Here is a 14,689-nt window from a genome sequence, read left to right on the forward strand (position 1 = left end):
GCCACTGTGTTTGCTCTTAAACAGAACATCTGTTAGTGTATATGTCTACGATGACAGCAGTTATTATGATGATGTAGAGTTTTATCGTGATGATATATCATTCCATTTTGATGGAGCAGTTATTGTAATCCTATGGAGTGTTATTGTTATGGCAAATCTAATTTTGTGATGAAGGAAAGGATGACCCTTATGTAAGATTTGGCCAGTTTTGGTCAGCTGACCCGACTGTTAATTGTAATCTTATCATGTTCAAGTATGCACAGTCTGTAGGCTACAAAAGCACCAACTGCATATGCGCAGGCTGTGTGAAGAAGTCCGTTGCTACCCGCACTTCTACAATCTGTCGATAAAACAGTATAAAGACCGCCAGATTTGCAATAACTCTGGGCAATTGTTTGTTCACCTGTTTGTTTTCTGTTAAAGCCGATCTACTGCGCATGTATAGAACACATCCGCGGAGCGCACCACCAGCGTGCACTTTCGGTAGTATTAATACAAGTAGTCCGCATCCGTATTTTGTGTACGCCGAAAGTATAACACATGCTTCACATTTGTTAATGTCTTACATGTGTTGTCATGCTTTACAAATGTAGGCTACATTTTAGTTTTCTATGTATTGAGCATTTATTGCAAATGTTGCAAATTTTGTTAACTTAAATATCACCAAGGATAAATTTATCTAGCTGGCTATGGAAGAGGTTTTGCTGAAATAGCGAAAATTTGTCCAAATATCAGAAGCATCAGTTAGAATGGTTAAAAAATTATAAATCACTATATGTTTCCAGCAAAAATGTGTTTAATTTACGTCTGTAATGACTGAGTTTACATAATTTAATTTTTCAGCTAAACCGAAAAAAAAGTTGGTCGTTATTTATAATTGTTTCTATAAAATCGTTTCTAGTATTGTTTATTTATAATTGCAAATCATTAATAATTTATAAATTATAAATCATATATAACTTATAAATTACTTTTTATTTTTGTGAAATTTATTTGAAAATCATATATATTATAATAATTAAGTAAAGAAAAATCTTTTTACATGATACAAAAATGATGGGGTTGGATAAACTGCATGGAAAACAGAAAAAAAAATGATTGGATTACTTGGATTAACTGTGGATTACTTGTAAATTATTGTGATATTTTTATCAGTTGTTTGGACTGTCATTCTGATGGCACCCATTCACTACAGAGGATCCCATATACAGTATGAAGATGATATTGAGCCACGCTTGTGAATTTTGGAGCTTTATTATAATAATAGCTAATATTATGCTGATTTGAAGTGCTGTTATTATGATGGTAAATCAGTAAGATGATTTGGTGTGTGTAGAGTGTTTTTGAGATGATTTAGCTGGTATTGTGATGGTGTGGAGTGTAGTTGAGAGAGAATGTTGCTGTTTTGACATTGCTTTATTACAAGGAAGTGGAGTGTTGTTGTGATGTAGCTGATAAGCTGATGTCCATTTGTAGTTTATATCGCAGGAAGTCATGTGAATAATAAAGTACACTGGGTGTCATTGAGAGAGAGAAGTACAGGTAGTGAAACAAGGATAGTGTTTGTGAATGTGTCCTTGGTTCTGTTACATTGTCACACATTCTATTTGCTTTTCTCTTTCCCACAAATACCTCTGCTACTCTTTAACTACATTCAACTCGCCTTTTTCTTTCTGCTCACATTGCTTTTATTCTCTTTCTAGGTTCAGTTGCTCAGACTGTAGCTACTCAAACAAATAGAGGTGTTGTGTGAGACTGTGAGGTTCGAATTTAGGGCTGATCTGTTATCTGTAAGTTTTGTATTTTAAAAGAATATTTTAATGAAAATTTACAGAAAATGTATTCACCCGCAGGCCATCCAAGCTGTAGATGAGTTTGTTTCTTTATTGGAACAGATTTGGAGAGTTTTTTTAGCATTACTACTTTGCAGTGAATGGGTGCCATCAGAAGTCCAAACATCTGATATAAGCATCACAAGAAGAATCCACACAACTTCAGTCCATCAATTAACATTTTGTGCCAAGAAAAGCTGCATGTTTGTAGGAAGTAAATCCATCATTAAGGTGTTTTAACACCAATATTTCGCTCCTGGACAAAATGAACAGTATCCATACAGTTGCTTTCTCCAGTGAACCTTTAGTTCAATCTTGCATGTGAAAAAGCCATCCCAGCTGACCACTCCTGGTTTGTTGCAGGAGTATGGCAGGTTTTCAGATGCATGTGTTCATGCTTATAAAACTGGATTCTGACTGTCTTTTTTGCATTCTAATGCCTGTTTTTTAAATATATTTCAGTCATATCTATTTTGTTTGCCGCATGTTTATGCTAAAATCTAAGAAATGTGTTAATAATAAGACAGAAATTGATGTATTGTGGAATATTTGATTTGTTAAGCATGCAAAGGCAGATGGAAGTAATGCATGTTTCCCTCAGTCTGTGGTTCATGCATAAGGGAGTTCAGGTCAGTGTGGGAAAAGTCTATAGATTGTTGTACTGCTGAGCGTGTTTTTACTTTGATCAGAGGACTTTATAAGCTCAAAATGAACTTGATTCTCACTTGTCCCTGAGGGTGTCTGTATCTGTAATCTCTCAGTGATGTGATTGAGTAGATGGAGGGCTCAGCTGTCACACTGACACAGAACAAGAGTTACACAAGCTGCTGAAATGTTTCAAAAGCAGAAGCCTAAAAATGAGGGACTGTGTCCGATATAGATCCAATAAGGAATTGCTTTAAAAAAGAAAAAGTTTTTATGGTTGTTTCTTTGTTTTAAAAATGTCTGGGAGGAGCTTTGATTTGGTTGATTGGGTTTTATTTGTTACCCAAGATTATATGTAGATTTTAGTACAGTGAATGAAGATGTATGTTTTTATATATAATCGCTGGATTTTAGAAAAAAATGGTTATTTGGTGTAGCTCTATAACAGGTAACTCACAGAGGCATCATTATCATGGGATTCTAGGTAATTTCCAATCCTGACTAGGCACTGTGCTCCAGGCCACCAGAGGTTTTGTTTTACTATAAAGCTTTTATTGTGTATATATAGTTATTGCTGTATAAAGAAATACAGAAACATTTAGCGTAAGTATAACCTGTAAATGTGGTTTGGAAACATCTGTCAGTTTGAATGTATTGTATGTAATGACTGTATATAGTGTTTTGTGGCAATCTTGAGTATTTTATTGGTGGGTCCCCATATTTCTAATCAGGGAATGAAGCTGTTGGTGTAATAGAAGATATTTTGGAACAGTGTTAGTAAGTTCCCTGCAGAGACCCACAGCCTCTTGGTGAATTTTCATTGGAGAAACTCTCAGATAACCTTTTTAGAAAACTCAATTCAGTCTCATTGGAAAAATGCAATGAAATATTACATTGCTTCTTGTACATTTCCCAACATTTTCACAGTAAAATATTCAGTGAGTGGCGCTAAAAGTGTGTTCAGTTTTATCTGAAACTGATAAACATCATTCTGGCAGCATTATATTACATTGGTTGTTGTACATTTTATGCTAGTCGAGACATGAAATATCTGGGTAAATTGGCGCTAAAAGGTTATGGCTCTATTACACTTGAAAACAATGTACCATCTTCATTAAACTGTACCCTAAACCTAATGGATAATGATTAATAAAAGCAAATGTGAAATAGAAATACATTTGCTGTAGCAACCATGCCATCTCAGCTTGCTTGAAGTCTTTGAGCTCTTTGAACGTGACTCGTGTTTTCCTAGGACTCATACCGAGTGCTCTGCATTGCAATTGCAGCTCCAGGTGAGCTACCAAGCAAGTTTACTACATCATATGGAGCTGCTTATGCGATGCAATTATCAAACTGTATTAGTTTGCAAATCATCCACTGTGGTAATAGGGCTTTGATGTCGAAACATAGTATTGTGCGTAAGAACCTGTGCAAAAATCAGCCTTTATTAATTAATAATCTGCTCCTGTAATCATGATTTGTGTAAAAAGGAATAAAAGCTGTTGGTGGTTTGCTATAATTTCAGCTGGATCTGCAGTGAATTGTATGTATAGGGAAGTTCTGGAATGTTTTTTGCTACACCAATTTTTGCAGTGTAAAATGATGTAAACCCCATAGAATACCATTCACATAAACAGACCAAATAACCAAATTAACCACTTTATTAACCACTTATATTAACCAAAACTATACTACATGCCTTAAACACTGCAGACCACCACAGACATAGTAATGCCTTTAAGAAAACATCATGGACTGGACACCACTGTGGTGTAATGTTCTCTGTACTGCTGTGGGTCACACACTCTTCATTGGTTCAATACCTCTTAAAGCGACAGTAACACATTAAGATGGGCTGTGCAGACCCACGTGATTAAGTTGGTCAGTTGTCAGACATTCATTAAATGTCTGTTTGAGTGTAAATGTCAGACTGACCCTCCATCTTCTGTTTAGGAAACACACAAAACTTTTTATGTATTTTGTTGTGGTACTTCCCATTCACATATGTTTTTCTTCCAATAAGATAACCATGATTACTACTCAAAAAACAAAAAATATAATGCTATTGTTACTTTTTTTGGAGGTGTACTATAGTAATATCATGATATTCTTATAAATACTATGGTGTGTAATGTGTATATAGCTATATACCTGTATGGTAATCACATGAATATGACATTACCTTTTTGCCTCATCACATGTATCATGTATCAGTACTTTTAAAGGTGTTGATTAACACACTTTGGTGTTTGTAGATATGAATTTAAACCTTATTTAGTACATTAATGAAAATTTTTACTAGTTTTGACAGGTTTTACTTTTCTTTTGGGTATATTCAGAAATGTTAGTAAAACCTGTCCGTGCAAGTGAACACAATGTGTGTTTGTGAGCGTTTGTTTGTTGGTCGGTAAATTGTTTGTGCAATTTGTTTATCTGGGTGCCAAGCTATTCTGAATAGCATGAGATCCACAGAGGGGTATTTCAGGCTGCATGAAGCTCATGAAGGACTTATTCCTCGGCGACTGCTTTTAGCAGCACAGTTTTTGCATTTGTGTGAATCTCCTGCTGTGTGTGTGTGTGTGTGTGTGTGTGTGAGAGAGAGAGAGAGGGAGAGATGGAGGGATTGTGTCTTTATATGGTCGTGTCTGTAAGTTCTCTGTCACGATATTTAAAACATCAGCACTAATGTCACTGGAATAGTCAAATACGGCAGCTTTCTGCTGTAAGCAGCTGTGAGTGTGTGTATAAACATACAGGATTCAGTGTATATATGGGTGTTTCCTCGGCTGAGGGCAATTTTATGTCCCAGGGATTCATTTTTACTAAAACTAACTTGTTTCTTTTTGTGATATGAAGGTCACATTAAGACTTAGAAGCTTTTTCTGTGCCTTGATCCTTTATATTTCTTCTTTTCAAATGCTTTTTATATTGTACAAGTGGGGATGCACAATACATTGGTGTCCTATTGGTTACTTATTGTATTTTTAACATTTTTCTACTATAGCTGCACATTATGATGTTGTCATGCCTGTAATTTTGGTGTTAGTCATGTTTTATCAAAAAAGTGTTTTGTCAAAAAATTTTGGTGAATAACAAATTAATTTGTCATATTTAGAAAAAATGAAAATATAACACACAATTCATATTTTGTAGGCTGTTTTTTTTTTATATATATATAATAACCTTATGGTGCTTTTGAGTTCTTTTTTAAGCTTGACACATCTCCAGTCCTCATTCACTTAGAATAATTAACTGGGAGATTCTTTAAAAATGATATTTTGTGTTCCATGAGAAAAAGTCATAAGTGTTTTGATCAACCTGAAGATGAGTAAATGATCAATGGGCTGGTGTTTCTTGTGCTGAATTTGTGACTGGTTTTACGAGGTTAACAGTCATTTTTGGAGTCTGTCCTTCTGCCTGCGGATCCATCTGATGACAGATGAGTGCTAACGGACGTTCTATATTTAACTCAGGCGAGGCATTAATGGATGTGACTTAATTGAGTCTCAGTGAAATGAGTTGGACTCGGTGCGTGTGTGTGCGTGCTTCAAGAACCTCTCAGATGGAGAGCGAGTTTATGGGTTCAGTGTCGTTTGTTCTGAAATGCTGGACAAAGAAAGACAGAATAAAAGAAAATGCAGAAATCTGAAAACATCAGACAGCATTGTGTGTGCGTTATGTAAGAGTGCAGCTGTGCTACAGGGATTTGCTCTTCTGTGCTTGTGTACAGATACGCTTATGAAAGGGAGAGTGGAGCAAAGGTTCAGAGATTTTAGTGGTGAGATTGTTTTAAGCCTTGGTGTGAAGTTGGAATTAATTACTTTTTTTGTAGATTAAAAAGGGATAGTTTGAACAGCTGAACAGTTCTCCGTTCAAATACACGCAATAGGCTCAAGCTTGCCGCAAAGCACCAGCAAAAGTAATTACCATAAATGTGACAGGGGGAAATACTAAGGCGATTTGAATTATTTACTAATAAACTAGTGTTTTCTGAGTCTGTGTCGCAAGGATGAAGTTGCTGATCCTGATTCGCCATCTCATTAGACGCGCCTTTAGAGAGAAGTGCATCTTTACGGATTATGATTATAATGAAAGAGTTTTTGATTTGTTTTATTTAGTTAACTAATCATTTAAAACTTTCTATAGATATATTTATCATTCTGTGAGGCATGTTTTCACTGAGTTTCGGTTCATTTTTGTACTCCTGTTAAAGACGAGACGCAGAAAGCGCATCGTGTTTGTTGAAGTGTCTCCGCACAAACTATTGGATATAGAGCACATTTATCTGGGTCTAACGTTTAAACATATGCTTGAACTGTTTTATATCTATAGATTTTATTTTAGGCGAGTCGTGATGATTTGAGAAGGCTAAATTGATCAAACGCTGGCTTACTGTCTAATGCTGGCGCTTGGTCGTTACTTTAAAAAAAACTAAAACTTGTATTTAACAAACAAAAAATGCTCCAAATGTTTTTCTAAATTAACTTAATAAAAAAAACAAAATGAAATATAATCACTTTGCTATTACATACAAAACTGAACTATTTTAATAGCTGAGACAGTAGTATAAGCTGTTTAGGGACTGTTTAGCTGTTCAAATCAGACACTAGAGCATCCCTTCATTCAGACACAGTGGAAGATCTGATCAGAATCAGTGTAGAGGGGCCAAGTCTGGAAGATTTTGCTGCTAGAGAGAATGTGGCCATCTGGTTTAGCCAAGGCCAAAGATCAAGAAGTCCAAACTACAGGAGTTGGCAATCCGAGGGGCATGTGACTGCAATCGAGGATAGTCCGTAAGACATTGAGCCATGAGATTTTCAGTTTGAAGCCATTAAACACTTAATTTAGATTTTCTTTTTATTTAATTTATCTTGAGATGTTTAAGTTTAAATTTCAGCTCAGTGAAGCACTTTAAGCACCAACACTTTTTCAGTAAGTTATCTTTATTGTAGAATTGTGCTTCAAATAAAGAACTTTATGTTGACCAGATTGTTAGTTAATCATCTACACGTCAATATTGCCTATATGGACAATGATTTAAAAAAAAAAAGTGAACTTGTAAAAATGCGGTGTTAAATGCGATGCGGTCAAAAATTTGGGTGCACCTAAGAAAAAAATAGGTGCACCAGTGCAACCAGTGCAAAAAGTTAGTCTAGAGCCCTGGGAGGCTCAATGTTTACAATTTTGGGAGAGATAAACTCATGAAAGGCATACTTATTAGAGATGTAACGATACACCACAAGCCGGTTGAAAATCGATACAAATATGTGCCGATTTAAATCGGTTGAGATGTTAAACGAATCGCGGAGGTAGGCGTTTATATGAATGTACAGTACAGACCAAAAGTTTGGAAACATTACTATTTTTAATGTTTTTGAAAGAAGCCTCATCTGCTCATCAAGCCTGCATTTATTTGATCAAAAATACAGAAAAAAATGTAATATTGTGATATATTATTACAATTTAAAATAATTGTTTTTAAATTTATTATACTTTAAATTATCATTTATTTCTGTGATGCAAAGCTGAATTTTTAGGATCATTAGCACATGATCCTTTAGAAATCATTCTAATATGATGATTCATTATCAAAGTTGGAAACAGTTCTGCTGCTTAATATTTTTTCAGAACATGTGATACTTTTTTAGGATACTTTGATGAATAAAAAGTAAAAAAAATAAAAATAAAAAAAGAAGCTATGTTTTTAAAATATAAATATTTTGTAATAACAATATACAGTCGTGGCCAAAAGTTTTGAGAATTACATAAATATTGGAAATTGGAAAAGTTGCTGCTTAAGTTTTTATAATAGCAATTTGCATATACTCCAGAATGTTATGAAGAGTGATCAGATGAATTGCATAGTCCTTCTTTGCCATGAAAATTAACTTAATCCCAAAAAAAAACCTTTCCACTGCATTTAATTGCTGTCATTAAAGGACCTGCTGAGATCATTTCAGTAATCATCTTGTTAACTCAGGTGAGAATGTTGACGAGCACAAGGCTGGAGATCATTATGTCAGGCTGATTGGGTTAGAATGGCAGACTTGACATGTTAAAAGGAGGGTGATGCTTGAAATCATTCTTCTTCCATTGTTAACCATGGTGACCTGCAAAGAAACGCGTGCAGCCATCATTGCGTTGCATAAAAATGGCTTCACAGGCAAGGATATTGTGGCTACTAAGATTGCACCTAAATCAACAATTTATAGGTTCATCAAGAACTTCAAGGAAAGAGGTTCAATTCTTGTAAAGAAGGCTTCAGGGCGTCCAAGAACGTCCAGCAAGCGCCAGGATCGTCTCCTAAAGAGGATTCAGCTGCGGGAGTGCCACCAGTGCAGAGCTTGCTCAGGAATGGCAGCAGGCAGGTGTGAGCGCATCTGCACGCACAGTGAGGCGAAGACTTTTGGAAGATGGCCTGGTGTCAAGAAGGGCAGCAAAGAAGCCACTTCTCTCCAAAAAAAAACATCAGGGACAGATTGATCTTCTGCAGAAAGTATAGTGAATGGACTGCTGAGGACTGGGGCAAAGTCATATTCTCAGATGAAGCCCCTTTCCGATTGTTTGGGGCATCTGGAAAAAGGCTTGTCCGGAGAAGAAAAGGTGAGCGCTACCATCAGTCCTGTGTCATGCCAACAGTAAAGCATCCTGACACCATTCATGTGTGGGGTTGCTTCTCATCCAAGGGAGGTGGGCTCACTCACAATTCTGCCCAAAAACACAGCCATGAATAAAGAATGGTACCAAAACACCCTCCAACAGCAACTTCTTCCAACAACCCAACAACAGTTTGGTGAAGAACAATGCATTTTCCAGCACGATGGAGCACCGTGCCATAAGGTAAAAGTGATAACTAAGTGGCTCGGGGACCAGAATGTTGAAATTTTGGGTCCATGGCCTGGAAACTCCCCAGATCTTAATCCCATTGGGAACTTGTGGTCAATCCTCAAGAGGCGGGTGGACAAACAAAAACCCACTAATTCTGACAAACTCCAAGAAGTTATTATGAAAGAATGGGTTGCTATCAGTCAGGATTTGGCCCAGAAGTTGATTGAGAGCATGCCCAGTCGGATTGTGAGAGGTCCTGAAAAAGAAGGGCCAACACTGCAAATACTGACTCTTTGCATAAATGTCATGTAATTGTTGATAAAAGCCTTTGAAATGTATGAAGTGCTTGTAATTATATTTCAGTATATCACAGAAACAACTGAAACAAAGATCTAAAAGCAGTTTAGCAGCAAACTTTTTGAAAACTAATATTTATGTAATTCTCAAAACTTTTGGCCACGACTGTACATGTGTTTTTAGTTATTTTGGGTCAGTAATTTTTTTTTTTCTTTATTTTTTTAAAATAAAATCAATACCTTTATTCAGCAAGGATGTGTTAAAATTGATAAAAGTGATAGTAAAGAAAATATATTATTAGAATTTTTTATTTTATTTTTTTTGAATAAATGCAGTTTTTTTTAAATCTTTTATTCATCAAATATATTAGACAGCAGAACTGTTTCCAACACTCATAATAAATCAGAATATTAGAATGATTTCTAAATGATCATGTGATAGACTGGATGTTACATGTGACACTGAAGGCTGGAGTAATGATGCTAAAAATTCAGCTTTGAATCACAGGAATAAATTTTTTTTTTTAAGTATATTCAAATAGAAAACTATTATTTTAAGTTGTAATAATATTTCACAATATTACTGTTTTTTCTGTATTTTTGATCAAATAAATGCAGACTTGATGAGCAGAAGAAACTTCTTTCAAAAACATTAAAAATAGTAATGTTTCCAAACTTTTGGTCTGTACTGTATCTCTGAGGGGAACTGACTTCTTTAGAAAAGTTGAATCTCTTTACAGAAGTCATTCGAATGAATCCTCTCCAGTCAAACTGAATCATTTCTTGATCTGGATCTCCTCATCAGATGAATGTAGGATCATCACTTCACTGAATCAAATGAAAGCGTTTACTCCTCACAGAATTGATTGATGTTTTTTGTAGACAGCCTGTGTGTTAATTCATGCTTTTTTTCATGCTTCAAAATGGCTGCATTTACACTGCAGGTCTTGATGCCCAAATCCGATTTTCTGACTATATCCGATTTTTTTGACGACCCGCTTACATCATCTTTTAAAAGTGACTCGTATCCGATTTTTGCATTTAAACTATACACTGCTGAAACTACCAAACGTAGACGTTCTGACTCGGAAAAGGAAGTAAAACAGCACGAAATAAAATGGACGCAGATGCAAATTAAATTATACAGTGTTTTGCTTTCCATAATATATTGAAAAGTCAACAAAAAAAAAATCAGCAAAAACATTGGTCTCGTACGGCGGAGAAAAAAAGCGCTTAAAAACCGTGCCTCCCCATATCTCGTGAAATGTCTTCAAACTCATTTATTTCTGTAACCAACCCTGCATTTTTGCCTGCACTGTCTCTTCGCCCCAAAGACCTTAAAAGACATGAAACCTCCGCATTGCTTCCACTGTGTGTATCCTCGTCCTCTATCACGCCTATAATAAGTCATGTGATCTCAGTTGGTGGTGTCCACCTGAGTTGACGTCCCTTTTTTAATGACGTACGACTCGCATTTACTGGGGAATATCCGATTTGTCTGCTTTACAGTGCACACGCAAATGCACGTATCCGATTCATATCCGATCAGTACCACATATGAATGAGGCCTGAATCCGATCTGAGAAAATCGGAATCCATGCTGTTTTTTCCTGCTTACACGTTCACCGGTCATATCCGATCTGTGCCACATGAGAGGAAAAAATCGGAATTGGGTCACTTGAACCATGCAGTGTAAATGGGGCCAGTGTAGCAAACAACAGTAAGAACACAATCCTTAGTATTGTTTGTCATATTTTTAAATATTTCAGATGCCCGCTTGCCTCTTTAGAGTAAACACACATTAAGCTGAACATGAGTGTGTGTGAGTTAGCACTGCGAAATGACTCTTATTTCCTGTATCCTGCAGAAAGAGAGCCAGTTTGTTGAAAAGAGAGGCTTCATAAAGACTCTTTCTCATGAAAACACTTTGCTCTCTGTTGGAGGAGACTGACGTTTCCTTGTTGGACTGCATGTTTGGGGTTAGCGGACATGCGCTTTCTCTGTCAGGAGACTTTAAGAAGCTTTATTAGCTTTGTAAACGAGGGATGACATTACCAAAGCATTAATAAACATCACACATGTATACACCCACGCAAACACAGTTAGGATAGCAGCTGAAGTAAGTTTGAATATCCGGTTGCTGTGTACATGTCTCTCCTCCTCGGCTGCTCAATAAGACATGGGCTCTCGTATCAAATACACACACTTGTCTGTGACAGCACACTCCTCTCAGCTTACACACACGGGTCTTTCTGAGAGTGAACTTCTCACGTTACTGAACGCGTCCTCGTTTGGGATTATTTGTTTTTTCAACTGAGAGGAAGAAAGGAATGGCGAGGAGACAGAAAGGGACTTTAAGCAAGTCTGGTTTTTTTTGTGTGTGGAGAAAGACAGATTGTGATGGTCAGAGATGTGGAAGCATCACTTCTCTCTGCAGAAGAGACTCAGGGAGGAAAAGGGCTGGGCTAAGCAGGTATAGTCAGCATTGATTGGTTCAAAGCTCTGACATCATGATTTTGTTTGGCCTGCAAAATGAAGCAATTACTTATTCATTGTAGACTGTTTTGACTCGGTGATGAAACTTAATTTATGCTGTGATGATGGTTTTTAAATAATTTATTAGAGTTGATTGCAGTTTTTCAAAACCTATGAACTTTGGCGCACTAAAACCTGTACCATTTATGTTACAGAGGTGCACTTTCTCTTTCTAAGCAACTAAATGACCTCATAAAATCATATTTGGGGTTCTGTGGCTAGATCATGTCTATATGCTTAGAGGCCAAGCAGATATTAACAAAAAAATCGTAATATAAGAACTCTTCCAGGAAAATAGTACAAAAACATGTATGATTCATCCATCGCTATAAAAATGTTTGTCCAATAAATAGTATAAATATGTATTAATTTCTATTGTTTTTTAATTTATTGTATGAATTTTGATATTAGTATTAGTATAATTGGTATTAGTATAATAATAATAATTAATGTGCAACAAATGAGTAATAATATAATAATAGTTACTAATAATAATCATGGTTATTATTATTAGAAGTATAATTATTTTTATATCATTATTATTTCTTTAAAATATTACATTAGTTTATTCAATGTATATTAAATATCATCATCATCATCATCATCATCATCATCATCATTATTATTATTAATGAATCATAATTTTGTTAATAATAGTCTCTATGTTCTGGTCATTCCTACAGTTGGATTGGGTCCCTGAATAAATTTAATAATAATAATAATAATAATAATAGTTAATATTATAGCAGTTATAGTTTTATTATTTCTGTAAGATATTTTAAATATTACTTATATTAATCTTATTTCTATTAAATATTACATAATCATTTCATATTAAGCATTATTATTGTTACTGATTATTTATTTTATTTTATAGTTTTTTTGTTTACTTGTTTGTTCTTTGTTTTTGCTTTTGCTTTTTTTTTTACAGGCCCCTGTCTGGAGAGTGCATTTCAGTTTTGATTGACAGAAGTTGCTGTCCCATAGTTCGGTTCTCATTCTCTCTGTGGCTTTGACCTACAGTTGCTCTCTGTTGTCTGTGGCTATGTGCTGATCGTGTGTGTGTGTGTGTGTGTGTGTGTGTGTGTGTGTGTGTGTGTGTATTGTCCTGTCTGGGTGATGGTCTAGATTCAGGTGCATTATGCTGATAAGTTAAACCCTCATTATGTGTGTGTGCTCTTCCTCATTGATTAGAGTGTCCTGATGGAGTCTCTGTGTGTGTGTGTGTGTGTGTGTGTGTGTGTGAGAGAGAGAGAGTGCAGAAATACTTTCACTTAATTTAAAGTCAAACAGAAGTTTACCGTGTTATCTCTGTGTGTGTCTCTCTCAGGGTGAAGAGTACTGGGTTCAGGTGTACCGGCTGGAACACGGTGATGGAGGAATTCTTGACCTGGATGATGTTCTGTGTGATGTGGCCGATGACAAAGACAGAGTGAGACATGCTTTCAAACACACACACACACACACACACCCACACACACACACACACACACACACACACACACACACACACACACACACACACACACACACACCACACATACATACACAGACACACACACACTCATACACACACTGCTAGCATTCTCTGCTAAAATGGGCAGCGCTCCTGTGTGTTGCTTTAGTAGTATTTATTTTAGTTTCAGGTATCAGATGACTGTTGTCTCCCAATAACCATGACCTAATTTGAGGACGGTGTCTCACACACACACACACACACACACACACACACACACACACACACACACACACACACACACACACTTCTCTGAACTCCAGTGATTCTTTCTATTGAGCCGTCACTAGACCTGTATGGTATCTGCAGAAACGCCACAGGTTTCCACAGAATTCCAGCCTCCGTCATTCATAACACATTCTACACATTCCACTGCTTTTGTGTTTGTTTTTGAGAAATTGAAAAGCTACTAATTAGACAGCTTCCAATAGTATTTATATAGTGTAGTATGTTTTTTTATTATCACGTCTTTCGATATTGGGTACTTAATTTTGCATGATCAATAATATTTCACAGTTAGATTTACCTTAATATAATCTTTAAAAATTAATTAATAATTTAATAACACTGTTGATAGTAATTTTTTGCAAAAAATAAAATAAATATCCATTTTCATATTGTGATGTTGGGATGCCAGTTACATTAATTAATTAGTTTATTTATTTATTATTATTTGTCTTTGTAATGTTGTGAATTTCCTTTTCCTTACATGTACATTGCTTGGGCCCCTTATTAATAATATCAGTAATATGATATAATAAAAATACTAACAACAAAATTGATGATTGTTATTCAAAATATAATTTTTAACCATTTAAAAATGTAAAACAATTGATTTTAGTTTTTAGACTTTTAGTTTTTATTTATTTTGACAGAATAGTGTAAAATTTTATTTTTGGTCATTTATCAGTTATTGGCAATAATAATAATAATTGTTGGTGGTGGTGTTATTATTGTTGTTATTATTATTATTTGTAAATTGTAATTGTATTAATAGCAGTCTACATAATGTGGATGTTTCCTGTTCTTATATGGCT

At 35.4% G+C, this 14,689-nt stretch overlaps 1 protein-coding gene across 6 annotated transcripts in view; it reads left to right on the forward strand.

The window, feature by feature from the left end:
- pard3ab (par-3 family cell polarity regulator alpha, b) overlaps positions 1 to 14,689 on the forward strand; it is a 76,155-nt gene that overhangs the window by 2,940 nt on the left and 58,526 nt on the right. For all 6 annotated transcript variants that reach the window (XM_042718803.1, XM_042718806.1, XM_042718805.1 and 3 more), the window contains exon 2: positions 13,467 to 13,568. In XM_042718803.1, the coding sequence (XP_042574737.1) occupies positions 13,467 to 13,568 (102 nt within the window). The remainder of the gene's footprint in view (positions 1 to 13,466; positions 13,569 to 14,689) is intronic.

Source organism: Cyprinus carpio, chromosome B2 (assembly GCF_018340385.1).
Source record: "Cyprinus carpio isolate SPL01 chromosome B2, ASM1834038v1, whole genome shotgun sequence".
In the NCBI taxonomy this organism is placed as follows: Eukaryota; Metazoa; Chordata; class Actinopteri; order Cypriniformes; family Cyprinidae; genus Cyprinus; species Cyprinus carpio.